The following is a 20,103-nucleotide window of genomic DNA, read 5'->3' as shown; positions in this document are numbered from 1 at the left end:
TATTGCCAAGTTTAGTTAGAAGGTCAATTTTTATCAAAAATGTGTTCTTGTCATAAATGATTAAATCAACTCCTTTTTGTACATCTTCGGGAAATATCAGAGCTTAATTTCAATTCTAAATATATTTTACAGCTAGTCAAGTGGAAAAAGTATGAAATTTGAGAATAGTTGCTGGAAACCTTTCCCATACATCTGACCATAACTACATGAAAAAATCACCCGATTTACTTCAAATAAAGATTAAAATGCTCCGGGGAGCACATTCTTTCAGAAAATGCAAATCCAAAATTTTCACCTTTCGACTGATTACGACATGCACTGACACATATTTTCCCTTGCTTCAGAGAGAAAAAAAATTAAATACTTTCGTCACACGATGAATCAAATCACGCGATAAACACATTTTCTTCTCTTTGATTTTGTAACGCAGTCACATACATTGAACGAAAAAATTCCAAACAAAAACAAAGATAAATAAAGCAGAAAGTGTGTTTCATATTAACCACTCAATTTTCATATCATTTCAGTCATTCACAATTCCAGCAGACTATCTTGTTTCCATTATACTTCCTAACCGTTGATTTTATTTTATTTCGAAGCGAACCTGCCTAAGTCTAGAACGTAATTCTCACTAGTCACAACTCGGGATTTTGACCAGGGTTGTTCTTTTTTGTTTCTCTGAACAAGCATGTGTACTACGGCAATCTATAACTCTCTAAAAGTTTATAAAGCCAGTGTCAAATTCAACAGGACACTTTTTTGCCTTTGTCATTCGCAACCAACGTATTTTTCCTGGCATCTGCCATTCGTAACTGACGTATTTCCTACTGAATCAAAACTCTCTCAATCTCACAACCATGGCTGCCGTTTTGTTGACTTTGACGGTATCTCTATTACTGGTCAGAGACCAAACGATTTAGTCCTCGCCAAACAAGTAAGCACAACTGAGTTCTAAAGGGCCGTGGTTTTAGTCTGAGACTTTATTGATTAGCTCACATAAGAACCGATTTTTAAAATTCCTCGACTAAAGTCACTAAGTCCGTAGTCCCCTTACACTTACATAAGATTGGGTCATGGAATTTTTTCCTGGCCAGCTTAGTTTTCGCACCCTTTTAGGACAAACTACTTTTAATGTAGCTGTGTACCTCAATGTTTGTGAACATAATATAAAGCGATTGACGTCAAAATCTGCCAGATATCTTTGAGTGTTTACCATACAAAAAAATATTTACATGGAAGTAAGCAAAATAATTTTTTGAGCTTGTGAAGAATATGATATTGCCATCAATATATACTTCCATTTGGTAAACAGGGGAACATCAAACGTATGTCATTTAAACAAATAGATGTTGTGGACTTTAGTGTGTTCTATTCAAATTTGAGCTGAAATTTCGACTAAAAGACCGATGACAATAGGGTCCTAAATACCCCACATCTCAAAACGTGAAGTGAGCAGAATACGAGACACATTATAATAACTTGTTAAATATAGAAAGAATGAAGTTGACATCATTTGACTCTTTGTTATTAATTTTGTATCACCAGTTGAGTTCTTACTCACACATATACATACTCACAAACATCTCTTTTACACACACACACACATAAACACACACACACACACACACACACAATCAGAAGCCAACAAAACCGATAAGACATTACGATGCCGGGGGGAAATAACGGAAGATACGAGGGTTTTTTTTTCAAGGCCATTTTGTTAGGTCAAGGTGAGCAGAGAAAAAAAAGAGCAATATACTTCAACATTCATGATAAGGGATAATTATTGTAACAAATTTTATAGGAGCAATTGATTGCTACTCACTTGATAAGTTTAGGCTCTAGAACTTAAAAAATATTGAATCAAAATGCGTTAGCCCTGGCAATGAGTTTATATTATTACCACCGGTGTAATGTTTATAGAATAAAAGTTACCTAAATAGAATAATGTGACAGGCATCTTTTGCAAAATTCAAAATAATGATTTCAATTTTTGGAATGTCAAAATATAGACAACATTAGGATTTATGACAACCTGAAATTTGGAATATTATCATGACCTTGTCTACGTTCTGACACGGAATTTACTACTTGTTTGTTTGTGTATGTGTGTGTGTGTGTTTGTGTGTGTATTTATGTGTGTGTGTGTGTGTGTGTGTCTGTGTGTGTTTGGAGGGGAGGGGGTGGTTGCAAGAAAAATAAAAAAAAAGTACAAATAAAACAATGTGATAACTCTGAGTTCGACAAGGAACAGTCGACTAGTATGGTCCATTGTCGTACTGTAATCAAAGTCATGATTCAAATCTTACTTAACTAAGAGGAAATTTAATAAAGTTGATATTTGATCCAATGGTCTCTTTGCCTCAGTTCTTGTAATTGATACTGTACTTTGATACGCCACCTGGTGGCGAGACAGTGTTTCCTTCGTTTGATAAAGGCAGATTCAGAGAGAAAAAAAGATAAAGCTACCATTTTCATTCCTCAGGCAAAAAGACTCAATCAGCGAGATTGCACTTCATTGTGCATTTTATTTTTTTTGAAAATTTCTTTTAGTAACCTGCCTTATTCTAACGAAACAAAAATTTCCCATTTTGGCCAAGAAAGTTGTAGATAATTCAAATATCGATCAATTGAAATGACACTAAAAAGTCCTAAGGCCTTTGAAATCTCATGTTTGAGACTGTATGAGACGTTTTGACGATCTATTGATTATTTTGTTTTGATTGACATCTTAGAAGGAAAAGATAAAATGCTGTGTGCGGCTATGCGGTCATGTGGTATGACACTCGCTTTCGGATCGGAAGGTCCTGGGTTCGAGACTCGCTCGGCGCATAGTTGAGGCCTTGGAAAAGGCTCTTTACTCACATTCTCTCACCTTACTTAGGTGTAAAATGAGTACCTGGCCGTTGACGGAGTTGTCTCTGTCCGAAAAAATTGTAATATCGCCTTACATGTTGCATGTTGTTGTTGGCCAGGAACCCCTTGTAAAGAGCTTTGAGCACTTTTAGTGGATATTGCGCTATATAAAAGCTTAATTTAAAAATAAATAAATAAAAGAGATATATTTTGTGAGAGAGCTGCGAAAGTCTTCAACCCATCCAAGCCTCACAGTCATTACTTGTCATACGGACAATCAAAGGATTTGTCGCGGACTTGTCACAAATGATAACGATCTAGATAACAGCGATCTAAGTATTAAGTCGTAAAGTGTGACAGAGCCACAGCACAAGCCGGCATATTCCACGCAAAATGAGTGGGGAGGGATTAAGCCGTTAACAGCTAGACTTTACAAGATTCTATCATTATTTGCTTTGCTAATACTGCAGACCTAGATATTCTCATCAAAAGAACGGCAATTGCGATACGTTGTAGATTCAAAGAAGTCCGAATCGCCGCGCAGTTTACAATTCCTTTAATAAAAGCGGGAAAATGTGATTCTAGGTTAGGGTAAAAACGAACACAGCGTGTTAAGTGGTTAACATTCTTTCTGGTTGAGATAAAAGCATCCATAATGGTTTTCTATTTGACTTCATTGATTAGGTTGTGATTGTACTACGAGTATAAACCGGCCTGTCACAGCAATCTTTGATTCAGTTTTTGGATTAATTCAATAGTTCAAACTCATTGACTTTGGTTCGCGTCGCTGAGCATAGCAATTGCATAGCCATTTTATGCATATAATTAACTGGTGTTTTATTGCTCGGTGGAAATAACAATGGAAAGATTGATGATCCTCTGAAGAACCAGTTTCATTCGTTATCTGGATCTAATAGGATGAGCTTAATCTATGTGAATAGGATATTTATAATAACATAGAGAGGTTTGGTTATCCTTACAACTGACAAGAAGACTTTTCTGTGGCCTTTTGATCTTGGAGATTACAACTTTTGATACAAACCATCCCTTGTTATGCTTGGACCCTGTACTTTCAAATGTATTATTACTAATATCAGCTAACCTAAAACCTGTATACTTTTATGACACTTAATAACCTTTGTGTTGTTTCAAAAGAACTGAAGAATCCACCGTTGTACCTCTGCTGTTGTATGAGGATTGAGTTTCTCTCCTTATGGCGGATCGCTGGCGCGTTTTACTAATTTCTTAACCAACCAAAAGGAGTTGAATTTTAAATTAATTGTGAAAATAAAAGAATGACACATGTAGTCGAAAGACAATGAATCGTCTATGCACAAGGCGTCACTAATGTAAAACTATGCACTGAACAACCCCTCATTCTTTCATTTTGACCAGAAAACATTTTACTTCACACCCCCCCCCCCCCCCCCGCCGGCAATAAAACTCCCAACAAACTATTAATTAAAAGGACTCAAAATATGTCAAAGAAGTCGTAAACCTGAGACAATTTGCCATACAGTTTACTTCAAATGTCAATCTTCATTATAATCTTAGACTTGAGATTTTATGACGAATTAGGGTCATCTTAATTGGTAGATCTTATAGCCTAAATAAAAATAAATTTTACCTTTTATAAAGAGCACTATCCACTAAACGTGCCCAAAGCGCTTCCCATGAGGTTGCTAACCAACAGCAACAATTGGCATGTAGAACGAGATATAGGGACAATTTCTTTCGACAGAAAACGTCATCGACCAGGTACTCATTTACACTGATTACTATTTACTTTGTTTCTTTCAAATGGCCAGGCTCTTTAGTGCTTGATAATAATACGCCAAAACCAGCTATCAATTGACGAATAGGTGGGAAATCACGAAATATAAATATTCTAAGAAATTATTTATTTTTGCATATTTGACATTAGTATGTCGGCTTAAAGTAACAATATATGATATAAAACAATTTCCTGTCAAATCAAAGACATCTGTAATTTATCAGTGTATGGCTGTAACTTTGCATCTGTCAAAGTTTGTAAAAAGACTTATTTCTTTCTGTCTAAAGGACATCGTAATCTCCTTATATTTACCCAAAAGCATTTTATTAATTACTTCAAAATCGACAGTACTTCCATTTTCAGAAAGCATAATATTTTAGACAACATCTAGTTGCCCAATTATCTTGCACTGAGTACAGTTACGATTTAAAATATCAATCAACATACTACTACAATATTAGACAATGGATAATTTGAATCACAATTTTGTGTTAACCATCATCATGTTAATTTCAACGGTATGCTCTCTAGAGTGCGTTTGGGATACTAGATTTAATCCTGAGAAAGTTGTAGCGTTTCATAATCCACGCACTCATTTCAGCGACTGGAACTTTATCAGCGACACGGCTCTTGAAATAGAAGACCATCAACAAAGACAAAGGAGTAGAATCCTTAAAGAAATCGACGAAGATGAATCTGACGCAGATAAAACGATTGGAAATACAAATATTAGAGGACCAATCACACCTGGCATGCCCATGGAAATCGAGGATGAAACTGAAAACCAGACATCAAATCAGGGATTGGCACGGCTACCACCACCAAGAAAATTTAAGAGATCGACATTCAAATTTAAGAAACAATCAACGCATCAAATTCATAGACATGACCATCTTCCACGTCAAGGAAGCTATTCACGACAAAACAAGTCTTTGTTTACAAATCGGGTGACTGATTATAGCAAACAATGTGAACCAAGTGCTACAAATGTGGACGAAGTACCTGAAAACGCAAATGTTATTAATACGTCAGACAGCGATGTACAAACATTAGCTTTAACAGGAAATAGCACTGTTAGAAATGGATCTCAAACGAACCGAAAATGCTCTCCGTCAAAAACACTCCACATCGTTGGATTGTTTGCGATGTCAGGGGAATATCCCGCCGGAATTGGGTACCTACCAGCAGCTATTCTTGCGATTGATCGTATAAACAGAAACCCCGATATTCTGTCTGGATACCAACTGAAGCTTAACGTCCACAATACCAGGGTGAGTATTGGTGAAATATGGAAACAAAATACAAAGCGAGATAGAACAAAGAAGAATTAATGTTGGTCAAAAACGTAAACGTAAAATACTGACTGCGATACTGCTTGCCGTACTCTGAACATACACGTTTTATTAAATTTGGCGAGAAAATTCGTCCTTCAAATATCGATGGATTAAATTGACCCTTGAGAGTTTTGCCAAGATGAGGGTACTTATAATCGATCGATATTTGAAGGACGACTTTCTGACCAAAATTCTTTTAATGATTTTTTTTTCAGTTCAGAGTACGGCAGTATTGGGAAAGATAAAGCAGAAACGTATCATTAAAAATAAAATTGATCCAAAAGCCAACTGTCTATCATTAACAATTGAAACTTAATATTTCTGTTATTTTATTGTCCCATCTGGTTTGCCTAAATCATAATGTAGCGATGACTATGAAAATTTTTGTTTTCTATTCTTGTAGGAAATACTACTCTTAAATCAAAGCCCTATCTCCACTGAGTAAAAATCTTTTTAAATTTTGAAAATCCATTAATCTATAACAAAGTTATGCCGTTTCAAAGCTGTCATTTATTTGGATGACTCACAAAGAGAAAAAAAATACGGAAAATATGGGACACTTTTTCTGCGTTTTATTCTGGTTTGTGGCTGTATCTCGCTTAATACGTGGAATTAGATATTAAAACTTTGCAATTTTATGGCAAAATTATCAGAAGATATGATGAAGACATCAGAAGAGTTCTAACTTGTATAGTTTTCGAGCTGTATGGCTAGGGTCAACTATAATTTTGTTTTAAAATATACATAATATTGATCATTTGGAACTTTTCCGAAGTGTAATTTTGTGTCTACAACCCATACAAATGACACGAAAAAAATTATTATCATTCAGTGCCGTGAGACCATGGCTTATGTTATTTCTAGTATTTATTTGAGAGAGAGAGAAAGAGAGAGAGAGAGAGAGAGAGAGAGAGAGAGAGAGAGAGAGAGAGAGAGAGAGAGAGAGAGAGAGAGAGAGAGAGAGAGAGAGAGAGAGAGAGAGTTAATCTACTATCCATATGTCATAACAATGAAACAATACCTTAATTCAAAAAAAGCACGCGAGGATTTGTGTCGTCAGTCTTCGCGAACAAGATTCCAGATGGCCACGTGTGTGGCCAAATATATAATTTTGTTTCTTTTATTAAATTTTATTCATCTATTTTTGTCTCAGTGACATTTATCCTAGTCTATTCATTTTGTTTGTTAAAATTTAGTTCATTTTAAGTGGACCAGTCTTAATAGTGAAAGCCATATGATTTTCTATTTAGCCACTTTTGAAGTCGAATTTGGTCAGGTTAAAGTCTAGCCATCTGGCAGCCTTTTCGCTCACGTCATTTTCGTGTCGTGCGATGAGGGAAGCAAAATGGCCGTCTCCATATTTTCACTCATTGAAATGCAAATTGGGTTGATGTTTTGTGAGAATACGGGAAAAGTACTTATCATAGTCCAATGAAATTTGAAATATAAATAGAAGAAATGTGCATATATAACCTTATGAGCGACAAAATCTCTCCTCTTTGTAGTTTTATAAATATTGTACTCCAAAGAGTAAAAATCTATTTTAACGGTCTTCTGAGAATTGTAGGAGTTTTGTCGCTTGACATAATCTAAAATGACCTTTTTTCTAACTGTGTGCCAACTTTCAGTCATATTCATCGATAAACAGCGTCGTAATTAATTTTTTAAAAATAGCATGTACGGAACGGCTTCGTCCCATATTTTGTCGCGAATTTTGGCACTTCGTGAGCGAAAAAGAGGCCCAAAGATTTGTGCGGGATAGTCATTGCTACAATAACCCGTTTCAGAATATTATCTCATTCCAATGCCTCCTTCCCAAATTTTATCTTCTGTATTTTAAAGTTTATGAACAATTTCCGAATGAATTATTTCTAAATTATTGAATTGATCATTGAGCATTTAAAGATGAATCGAATTATAAAAATTTATTAATTGATAAAAGGTCTACCAGCACTATATTTATACAGAATGGAAGAACAAATAGGTAAGACTAGCTACAGATATTATCTCAGACCATTTTAAAACAATTTTGTTGGGCACTGTAGTTTATAATACTATTGCTTCTTTCGTTATTGATAATATGTGAACCGTTTCATTGTATAAAACCTGCAAAATTATGTTTAATTCAGAAAAGTGAGTGGAGCAGGCACTTATGTTGGTAACAACAAGATATGAAGTGAGTAGAAAAGTGCCAGAAGACAATAGAGAATAAAATTTTTTTTTCGCGGCGGTGGTGGGGTTTGAACCTGCGACCTTATTGGTACGACAACTCCGCCTGGCAGGTGAGAGCGTGGCTCTACCGTGTGAGCTATCCACGAACACAAAAATATTCGTATCAAACCCAAGTCATTTCTGGATCCCTCTCTCACCCACTTCTTGAGACCGCCGATTCGTTCGCACACCACCATCGCGAAGTAATTTTGACCAGCAGTTAAGCTTAATAGCCAATATTCTCAACACAAACATATAACATAGAAACGATTGAGACATTGAGTATGCTCCGGTGTATGGGGTGAATTTTTAATTCAGAAAAGTGAGTGGAGCAGGCACTTATGTTGGTAACAACAAGATATGAAGTGAGTAGAAAAGTGCCAGAAGACAATAGAGAATAAAAATTTTTTTTCGCGGCGGTGGTGGGGTTTGAACCTGCGACCTTATTGGTACGACAACTCCGCCTGGCAGGTGAGAGCGTGGCTCTACCGTGTGAGCTATCCACGAACACAAAAATACTCGTATCAAATCCAAGTCATTTCTAGATCAATGTCTCAATCGTTTCTATGTTATATGTTTGTGTTGAGAATATTGGCTATTAAGCTTAACTGCTGGTCAAAATTATTTCGCGATGGTGGTGTGCGAACGAATCGGCGGTCTCAAGAAGTGGGTGAGAGAGGGATCTAGAAATGACTTGGGTTTGATACAAATTTTTTTGTGTTCGTGGATAGCTCACACAGTAGAGCCACGCTCTCACCTGCCAGGCGGAGTTGTCGTACCAATAAGGTCGCAGGTTCAAACCCCACCACCGCCGCGAAAAAAAAAAATAAAATTATTCTCTATTGTCTTCTGGCACTTTTCTACTCACTTCATATCTTGTTGTTACCAAAATTATGTTTGCGCTTCCAGTATAAATTTATTTTTGCTTTTCTGTAACTTAAATTAGAAATAATACTCTATAATAAGATGTTTTACTCGATAAATAATGCGAAAAAGCATTTTAATCTTTAAAACATGAAAAGACATTGTATATCCTACAAACTTGACCTCTGATCCTATACAGGCAACGATCAGCGAAAAATCATGATTTTTTCACCACGAGCAGAGAAACATTGTTGAATCTCCAGTTTTAATGAGAAACGAGTTGGATCGCGTTTACTGCTCTCATGATGAAAACGAGTGTTCTGCAGTTATAACTAAATAAATAATGTGGATTTTGTTGAATTTATCAACATTGTTTAGTTGTTACTGGATTAAAATGACATAAAGGTGAACGTGACTTCCCAATGCGGCAAAGTGATTCTCTCAGTTCGATCATTACGGATTAATATCAAGAAGATAAAATCGTGGTAGAAAGAAACGCTGATTAAGTATGTTTTTTAACAAAAAAATAATCAGAAATTGATAATCATACGGCATCCCTCTTCCTCAAAAGGTCAAAAAGACAGCTCCCCCCCCCCCGGCCCGCTCAGGTTGCTTACCGGTCAACGACATTTGTCATTAGTTTGATGCTGGTTGATATTGAAGCAAATGCTAACATTAAGTCAATCGATCCAAGTTTTTAGATTTGAGCTCAGCCATCATTGGCCAATAACTTAATGAATTTTGACCAGATTCAGTCAATGCTTTTCTGATTTCCCTGTCCACCCAGTAGAAGTTGGTTAGTCTCTCTGTTAGATCTGTCGAAAATTGTTTTATTATCGACTAGCGTCCTATCCAAAGGATGGCAATCAATTTCTACTTTTAACGCTAGAGAAATCGAAATGTACTCCGGCACCATGAGCCTCATGACTCTAAAAAACTGTTTACGTGTCACTTGTATTTTGTCTTATTGTAGAAATCATGTATTGATCGTATCAGGACACAGAAAGTCATCAAAGAATTCAAATTTTATTGGAGTCTTAGCATTCTTTGAAGTCAGAGCACCTCGTTGGAAACAATAAAACTTGGATACTTTATTTTAACTCTCTCCTTACCAGCCATTTTCCGGATTTTTCCCAAAACTTCAGACCCAACCTATACAAAAATATATTTATTTCACTCAAACACAAAATCTATAAGTTCTTGCTAGATCTATACACATTCTCCTTGCTAAACGAGCTATTCAACACAGTGTTAATATACTTTAACTATAATAAGTATTTTTGTTCAAATATTATGATTTACAAAAGAAATTAGAATGACAAAAATGTTGGCTGCATCGTTACAAATGTGACGATTATCCTTAAGGTGGGAAGGAGGGGGTTAATGACTATATGCTTTCTGATACGGTCAATAGGATTTGTACCATCTGACAAATTACACTTGACACTGAGTACTCCTTCATAGCCATAAACCCAAGGAGGTGGAGTTTATCTCGGTTTTTGATCGTCAAAATTGTATGCTACCCTTTGAATAGGCGGTAGTTTATTACAAATTGCTTTTCATCAAAATTAGTTTTTTCCCTTGAAAGTCTGATTTTCTGAACCTAATGAACAGTTATCCTTTTTTGTATCTTAAATTGCAATGTGCTGTTAGTAAACATTCAAGAGAAGCAAATATTTTGCAATCGGGGATTATGCTGCATCATTATTCATTGAAATCCTAAACGATTATTGCAACTCACGCTTTTAGACAAAAATTACTAAACTGTTTTTATCCTTATATATAACAACAGAATTAAAAAAAATAATGAAGGAAAAAAAACAAACAAAAACAAAACAAAAACCGACATTAACTTCATAAGCATCACCGACGACTACACCAGTAACTACGTCATCAATCACAATATTGCAATTATTTGAAGTCCCTTATTACACCAAATGCAAAGAAATTTTTTAACTGATTGTTTTCTCAATTGTAAAAATCCCACATCAGAATGGAAGGAAGCTAGCAAGATTTATAACAAGCTCAAATCTGAAGTATTACAAGAATCATCCAGAACGTTGGAATAAATGGTCAGACAATGAAATGGATAGAATCATTTCTGAGGGACAAAACCCAACAAGTAGTTGTTGGAGGTCAAACCTCTGATATAGGCCGGTAACCTCAGGAGTCCCCCAAGGATCGGTTCTAGGTATGTGCTTTTTCCTGTTTTCATTAACGACCTCCCTGATGGCTTAACATCTGAAGTTCGTCTATTTGAAGATAACACTGCACTCTACAAGCACATCCACTCAATTGAAGATTGCGTTGAACTTGTCAAAACTGGAATCTTGAGAGAAGTCATGGCTTATGAGCTTCAATGTAAACAAATGCAACATTCTGACGATACCAAACAAAACAACACCTGTAAACTATAACTACCACCTTAATGGCCAAAAATTAGATAAAGTCAACTCTTCTAGATATCGTAGACTAAATATTACCCAGAACCTCATATGGAAAATCACATATTACAAATATAACATCAAAGGCAAACAAAACAAGAGATTTTTAACACAAAATCTGAGTGGCTGTCCCGTCAAAACTCAGACAATCGCCTACACAACTTTAGTAAGACCCATCATCGAAAAAGGAAGCTTAATGTGGGATCCCTACACCAAAACTGACATCAACAAGATCTAAATGGTACAAAACAGAGCTACATAAATGACTAATAGATACTCACACGTGTAACAAAACTCACAGAAAGCTTTGTCTGGAAAAAATGCAACATTGTCGCGAAAGAAATAAGATATGTACCTTCCAAAAAATTAATACAGGAAACGCCAGCATTAAACTCCTCAAATACATTCAACTAAAAACAGACTAAAAAGACGACACGACAACACACTATCAATGGGAGCGATCTACATTCAGGTTTTTGTCCAACCAAGTCATCAATCACATAATTTGTTGCCTGCCATCGATTGGATATTTCTTAACTAATGTAAACACGCTGCTTTGTTAATGAAAGATGCAAACATACACACGTGTCAAGCTGAACAAAATGACCAATCGCAATGTTTCATAGTTCAAAAGCTGTGAACACTTTTCACTATGTGGGTCACAACATGTGACCAATGACCTCGAGCAAATGGAAAGACACCCGCCTTCACTCTTTCTTTCCCACTGCCGTTCGTTTATGGAATGGACTCCCTCAGGAGTTGATAGAAACTGAAAACAATAACGAATTTGAAAGTGCCTTGGAAGCGTGGAAAAATATCAAAGATGAAATGATCACAGCGTGTATTATGAATAATATGTGAGTGTGTTTGTGTGTGTATGTGTGTTTATGTGTGTGTGTGTTTGTGTGTGTGTGTGTGTTTGGTAAAATTCATAAATGTGTACTGTGATCTGGATCCTTTAATTCAGGGGCTACTACAACGACCACGAAGAAAAAGAAGAAAAAGAAGAAACATATGAAGCAAATCGATAAATTTGTTTTCATTGGTTACTTGTGGTAAAAAACAGACGGAACACTCAGGAAATTAAAAGATCCAGCTTAGCGAAAGACACCTAGACGTCTATAGATGGAACGAATTGACGCCAGTCAGCTCTTTGTTCTTGTTTTTATAGTCATTTTGATTATTAGTTCTCACACAATTATATCACACAAGCTATAAATGTTTAAGCTTACACATAGATCGATCTGTGTTTTCGTACTTTATATCCGCTGGCGGATGTTATGAGTATTTTACCTACAAGCATAGATATAGACACTTTCTGCTATCTCGGAAGTATAATTGACAAGGATGGAGGCACGGAAGCAGAGGTGAAAGCACGCATAGGAAAGGCACAGGCTGCATTCACATCTTTGAACAGAGTTTGGAGAACTAAAGATATCTCCCTTCGACTAAAGCTAAGACTTTTCAACTGAAACGTTAAGTCAGTCCTACTGTATGGATGTGAAACTTAGAACGCATCACAGGCATGTTTAAGGAGGGTACAGATTTTCGTAAACAGGTGCATGCGTAAGCTACTCAGAATAAAATGGATGGATAGAATAAAAAATGAAGAAGTATGGAAAATAACACAGCAGAAACCAGTGGGAGAGGAAATAGGAAGAAGACGATGGAGGTGGATTGGACACACGCTTAGAAAGAATGACTCAACTATTAAAAAAAGAAAGTATTGGACTGGAACCCTCAGGGCAGAAGATCAAGGGGAAGGCCACGAGGAACATGGAAAAGAATTAAAGAAGCTGATATACAGAGAAGTGGTAAGACTTGGAATGAGATAAAAAAGTTAGCTTGGGATAGAGAAGGATGGAAACTGTTTGTCTGTGGCCTATACTCTGACCCAGGGTGAAAAAGGCAATGATGATGATGATGATGATAGCATCAATATTTAATCAAATTATACCGTCGTTTGGTAAAAAGGCATTATGACCGATTTATTTAATTATAAAGCAGTGAATATGTTACTGTGATAACCCAATCAATGGGCATGATCTATATTAACTTTCCATGTGCTCGAGGTCATTGGTCACATTGGAATATGTGCTCAAATTAACCCACATAGTGAAACGTGTTCACAGATTTTGAACTATCTAACATCACGATTGGTAATTTTGTTCAGCTTGTCACATGGGTATGTTTACAACTTTCGTAAACAAAGCAGCGCGTTTACATTTGTTAAGATATATCCGATCGTTGGACAGCAACAAATCATGTGATCGATGACTTGGTTGGACGAAAACATGAATATAGATCGCTCCCATTGGGCGGACATGTTTGTTTCTAGCACTTTTAAAAGCTTATCGGTGTTCGGCAGATCAAGCCTATGAAGTCCCGATTTTCACGATCGGCGGATCAAAACTTCGCAGTCTACGTTTTATTTAATTTTGGTCGGATCAGACCTCCGATGACATCAGTTTTGATGGGCCGACCATCGATATGTTTAAGATTTTTATTTCAGACGGGTGTCATTTTAGTCTGTCAACAATAACATAGGTATTGTGACTATAAACTCATATGAAACGGCATATTAGACTTATTCTCTCTCTCTCTCTCTCTCTCTCTCTCTCTCTCTCTCTCCCTCCCCTCCCTCTTTCTCTATTCATATCGTTTTGTGTGTGTGTGTGTGTGTGTGTGTATGTTGGGAGGGGGAGTGTAGATGTGAAACGAACAGGAAATATTCATTATTAGCACGATTACTTAGTACCATGCTGGTTTCTCTCTATCATAATGTCGTTTAAATTGAAAGACTTGCAAACGAGCCCGAGATGGTAGGATAAAATGTGGGCAATACTGCATAACAAAATACTGGACAAATTTGAGTTGTGGTTAGATAATATAGTTAATTTCAATTTCTCTTTAAGAAGAGACCCACAATAAAACTAAGCCAAATAGTTAATCAAATTAAAAACCAAAAAAGTCATGTTTTCTTCATCCATCTATATCTAGCTAGTAACTTTGTAGCTTGTTTTGGGGGTTTTTCTTCTTTTTTTTTTGGTTGAAAATTCGAGATACATCCACGAGTTTTATCACCATTTTGAAAAATAAGATAAAAACTTCACAAAACTCGGATACCAGAAAAGTTGACCTCATAACCAAGCCGACCCAATTCCGATCACATATTATTGTTATCTCTTGTATTTTTATCGCCTTTACTAATACCACTCGAGTTGGTCAATGAATGACGTATCGGTCTGTGTCACCATTGAGCCCTTAGTAGTATCCATGGTACCCTCACATTAATCCTAAGATAGCTGGCAATGATGGTTGCCACATGAATTTTTCATTGTTAGCATTGCTCTTTAAAGAGAAGTCGACATGTTATGTTATCAATCAAGACTCTCTCGACTCACTTCTCACCGGATGGTGCCCGCTCGATAGTCTGCCGTGTCCCACTCTTAACACTTAAAAATTTGATATCACTCCTTGTCCGGTAGTTCACTCACGTCTTCGTTCCATCAAATAATGAATACTCAACGTGAACATTGGGCCGATAATATAATGGTATCGTCTTGTTTCAGTCGAACGTGGTAGAGTTAAAGGTAACCGGAATAACAGATAGATCACAATGACGAAATAAAGATAAAATGAAGATGATGTCATAGAATTAATTGGTTGTTGATGTTGTGCGTCATTTAAAATAAATCGCATGTTAAAATACAGTGAGAAAGGATAGTTGACGTCACTAGTTGTTTGGCTATGAAACATGTATTGCGTCATCCCATTTGGCGTGCGTATAAGGAGATTATTTATGTAAAAAGATTAGCAGCGACGTGCACTTATTTGCAGGTCTAATCACCCAATTCCTTATGGGCTCATTGTTGTACTGGAAATCTCAAAAAACAATGACGCAAAATATTGTCCATTACAACAATGTTAAATTAGGTCCATATGTGGGTTCAGATGCCAGACCTGCATGTATGTACACGTCGTTTGGCACTTACTGTAAACTGAAAAAAAAAATCTTAACATTCTTCCATATCTGAAGCAGTTTTATACAAATTACGAAACAGTGTTTTATTTTCATTCTTTACCGAACTACGAAGCTATTATTTAAAAACCCTGCCTGATATTCGGTTGCTAAAATAATACAGGATGCCCGGAAAGTCTTCCCTTGATTTCAAAGAATTATTATTCTAAAACCATTATACATAATATTCGCATCCCATTTTCACCATCTTTTAAGGATAAGCCGAACATTTATTCTCATTAGTCATTGATCCACATTAAATCATCAAATTTAGCAAAATGAACATGAACTTAAAAGACTTCCATTTTCTTTCCTTTTATTTCGGAATCACACGGTGAACATAACTCTCTTTGTGTTGTAATCTTCTTTAACGAAAAAACAATTCCTGTAAATGTATATTTAGAAATTATGTTGGACATTTATGCTATATCCCAACCATGTGAATACAGCCATGGATAACTTTAGAGTAACACTGTACTCCTCCACACTGGAAACAGACCGTTCTCGAATTTCTGAAGGATCCTTCTCAAGATAGATGATTGGGAGGAGTTTTTGTTTGTTTTTAAGGGTTTTACGGCGCCTGCAACACATTAAGGTCATATAAGCGCCAGTAAAAAGGAAAAAAGTGGGATAGTAAAAAGTTCTAGAATTACAATTAATGTACCCAAGAAAAGGTAAGACAAAGGGGAATTGGTTCAAATAGGAAACAGATGTAGATTCCAAGAGCACACTATCAAAGTAGTTAGTTTGAGATCACCTAAAAGTCTCATCTAGACACAAGCACAGGTCCCCAAAAGAGGAATATACTCAAATGTTCACAAATCATATAATATAATATGTAAACAAAACATAATACAGTGCATAACAGAGAGATGATTTACAAGGAAAAAAATATCATCTCCCAAAACTAACAATACATTTGACTGTTTCCCTCTCAGCCAGGGTATCCGGCCAGTACCAGGACAAAACCAAGTAATCTCATTCCAAGACAAAGACAGAAAGCAAGTTGGAAAACAGATATAGGGGGATAGAAGACACAGTAAGTACCTCCCTGCCCACTATGGATGATTGGGAGAGATGGAATCGATTGCCCGTAGGGCTACACCTGAGACAATGTTTACTCATCCTACACAACAGATGCTGGAACGCGTATCGTGAAAATAAGAGATGCTATTAATCTATCACAAGCTACAAAACACACAGAAAGAACTAAAAATGGATTGAATTTACTTGTAAGTAGCCATAGCAACCATATTGGGGCGCATTGAATAACAGATAATGGTAAACAAAATGTAAAGCCCTAGTCGAAGTTTAAAGCCGGTAACAATTTTCTGTTTAAAGACTGTGACGATTATGAAAACCCTGCATTATAGGATTCTTTCATGGCTTTGAATTTATTAGACCGGCACCTTGAGTGGACCACTTAATACCGCGAGCTTGCGAGTGAATGTTCATGTACGGTTAAAACAACGAATTTCATAAAACTTCCATAGCCATGAAAGATTACTATTATTCCAACTCTCAAAGTAAGATTCTTAGATGTTTTGTATCCAATAAGGTGTAAAGGGTTTTATTTTGAAATGAATTCAAGTTGTCTACAGTGATCATTTTAGAAAATATTTACTTCATGATCAAAATATATATCACATGTAATTCCCTATTTTTACGTTGGATTTGTGTTCGTACACACCAAAAGATTATGTCAGGTAGCCAATCAGCTGTCTATAGGGAATCAGATTAGCGGAAGAGTAGCGTCCCTTGATTGGACGTCACCCATAGTCTGTGATGTCACCTGCGGAAAAGTTATTAGAGAGAGAACGTCATGTTGGTTGTGCGCATGGTCTCTCGTCCTCGCTTTCGAAATGTTGTGTTTATACTAAGATCTGATCGGGTTTTATATACGATTCTTACACTCTTGCTTTTGAGAATTCCTGACATGCTCCCAATCGCTTGACACGACTGTGTCGGGAACAGAGTTCGAATTCCAAAACGTAAGGGTATAAGAAATGTTTTATTCTACCCCTCATTCGATTTTGATTTAGTTATTTATGAATAAAAGACATTTTCAAAATAATAAAATAATATTTCTTGTTAAAAATCTAATTTTAATGACATTAACGTTTGGATATCTGACGTCACTAAATATTACTGTAAACTTGATATCATTAAGCATATTTAATAGGAAGGTGTAGAATAAAAATGATTACAATATATTCTGTTAATTGAGACAACATAGTGAAACAATCGTCTGGTCGAAATTAAAACTCTCTATCAAAAATGGAAAAACATTTTGTTCAATGCTTAGTTCTCCAAGATGGAATTTCATTCACCTATCTGTCATATGCTCGGCAAATAGATTGACGTCGTTTGTTACACCTTCTCAATGTTTTTTCTCGTTAAATGGAAGCCCAATGTTGTGACCTTTGTTCTCATTTTGACCTCCTGTTGTCTGTTGTCAATAACCTATACCCGGTTTTTTTTTTGCTCTAAATTATCACAATTATTGAGTCTTTCACGTTGTTTCAAACGATTCTATATTGAAAAAGTAATACTAGTTCTGATCCAAACATCGGGAAAATAAGACGAATCAGTAAGTTGGCGGCGATTGTATTTTTTTTCACAAAGTTTCTGACAACGTGCATTCTTCATCGTTCAGGATTGATAGTTTTTGACAAAATGAGAGTCACAATCGATCGACATTTGAAGGATGAATTTCTGACCAAACTTTTAAAAATGTGTTTATATAAAAGTACGGCAGTTTTGGGGAAAGCAACGATAAATACACCAGTGTCAAACGTTTCATCTGCCACGTGCAGGAAACACACATGGCTCAGGGCAACAAATTGATTTCACATGCATAATACACGTGCAACAATCCTTTATGTTAGACTGGTTATCCAGACATTTCATAACGTGCAGAAGTGTGAGGTTTGCCAATGCCTTGTTGATAATGTGCTTTAGCAGAAGGGATTAATTCGGCCTAATTTGAATTCAGAAATTTATGATATGAAGAGAGATCCGGATTCAGCGTAGTTACTATTGATTCCTTGGACACACAGAATCAGAGTTATATCTCAGGTACTGGTCTCTTGGTAAGAAAGGTAATATAGGATGTCAGATTGGGTTAAATACAGGTTTTACGTGCATGAAACACGTGGTGCAATCGTTTGCTATTGGGCTTGTATCCACGCTATTGATAACGTGATATCTGTGACTCTCTTGTAAACACAGATTGCGACAATTAATTATTGGTCACCTGGAATACAAGCCTCTTTTTGATAAGTCGCTGGTCAAGTGGCATCTTGGTCATTGCAGTCTTCAAACTTAATTTTGTTGAAATGTGAAGCTTTCTTATTTTTTCCACTATTTTTTACCCAAGTTAGAATTTTGAAATTAAGCGCGAGGTTTTAGGCTTAGTTGATTGTACTTCCGTTTCAATTTGTTTAATTTATCTTTAACATTTATTGAATTACAGCGTTTTTACAAGAAGCTGTCTTTTTTCTTTTTGTTTTCGCCACGGTGTATCATAGCTAAGTATCAAAAGAAAAAAAAGAACAAGAAAAAAGGATGATAGAGCATGAAAGTTCAAGATATGAATATTCATGACCTCACTCTGGTTAAACCGACATAATATACTCATTTGCAGGTCTGATAACCTAAATTATTCTGGTCTCATTGTTGTTATGGAAATGCCCTCAAACCATCGAAAAATAGTGTCCAATACAACAATGTTAAGCAAGACAAGCCCATAATTATGTTCTGTTATCAGACCTGCTGACATGTGCACCTAGGTTTAAGCACAGTACCGAAAAATCGAATTCAAATTTAAGATGGCAAGAAAGGAAGGAAGTTGACGTTTTTTATCTTGAAAAATATCCGCGTTCCTTCCCCTTGAACAAAGTCTTTTGAATAAGCTAACGTTTGGCTGTTTAGAATTATATTTCAATTTCTAGCTTCCGGTTCATCCTGACAATGATACCAGATTGAGTAGCTCTTTTGTTTTGAGACGATGTCCCACGTGATGTTGTACCGGGTGCTTGAATCCTTTAGTTCCCAGATGTGCTCGCTTAATGTAGTTCATGTTCTTTTTTTGTCGTGTTTGAAGGTAGAGGTGTGTTGTTAGTACTGTGTTTTGAAAAGGCATAATTTTGTGCCCCTCAGAGCGGGACTTAAAGCCGGGATCTACGGCCCGATGGCGAGTGTCATAGCTTTTCAACCGGGTGTATTGTACACCCCAGGGTGTCGCAATCTTGTTTAAAATTGTACCTCTTTGATAGGGTGTGCTAGGGGCGAACACCGTACGCACATAAAACAATTAAGTTACTCTACAAAAACAACCTCATAATATACTTGTAATGGATACACCATAAGTGGATTTCGTTTTGTTTAACTCACGATATTTTTATCGGGCCAGTATGGATCTGAACTTCAGTGACTATTAACATAAATAAATAAATTGCGCTTATATAGCGCATAGTCCCGTGGGAGGGCTCTATGCAATTTACAATAAAATCTCGAGATTTAAAAGAAACACGAAGAATCGTTTATCAATTTTCCCAGTTCCACATCTACTCAAATGTAAACATTCTCGGTCCATTG

The 20,103-nt window shown here is 36.2% G+C and overlaps 1 protein-coding gene across 1 annotated transcript in view; it reads left to right on the top strand.

Annotated features, from left to right (window-relative positions):
* The first annotated feature begins 5,094 nt into the window (after window positions 1-5,094).
* LOC144969237 (gamma-aminobutyric acid type B receptor subunit 2-like) overlaps window positions 5,095-20,103 on the top strand; it is a 49,766-nt gene continuing 34,757 nt past the window's right edge. The window contains exon 1 of the mRNA XM_078908349.1: window positions 5,095-5,901. Within this exon, the coding sequence (XP_078764475.1) occupies window positions 5,095-5,901 (807 nt within the window). The remainder of the gene's footprint in view (window positions 5,902-20,103) is intronic.

Source organism: Berghia stephanieae, chromosome 3 (assembly GCF_034508935.2).
Source record: "Berghia stephanieae isolate SIO BIC M18660-M18661 chromosome 3, UCSD_Bste_1.3, whole genome shotgun sequence".
In the NCBI taxonomy this organism is placed as follows: Eukaryota; Metazoa; Mollusca; class Gastropoda; order Nudibranchia; family Aeolidiidae; genus Berghia; species Berghia stephanieae.
The sequence above is the reverse complement of the archived record's forward strand: the minus strand, read 5'-3'. Positions and strand labels throughout refer to the sequence as shown.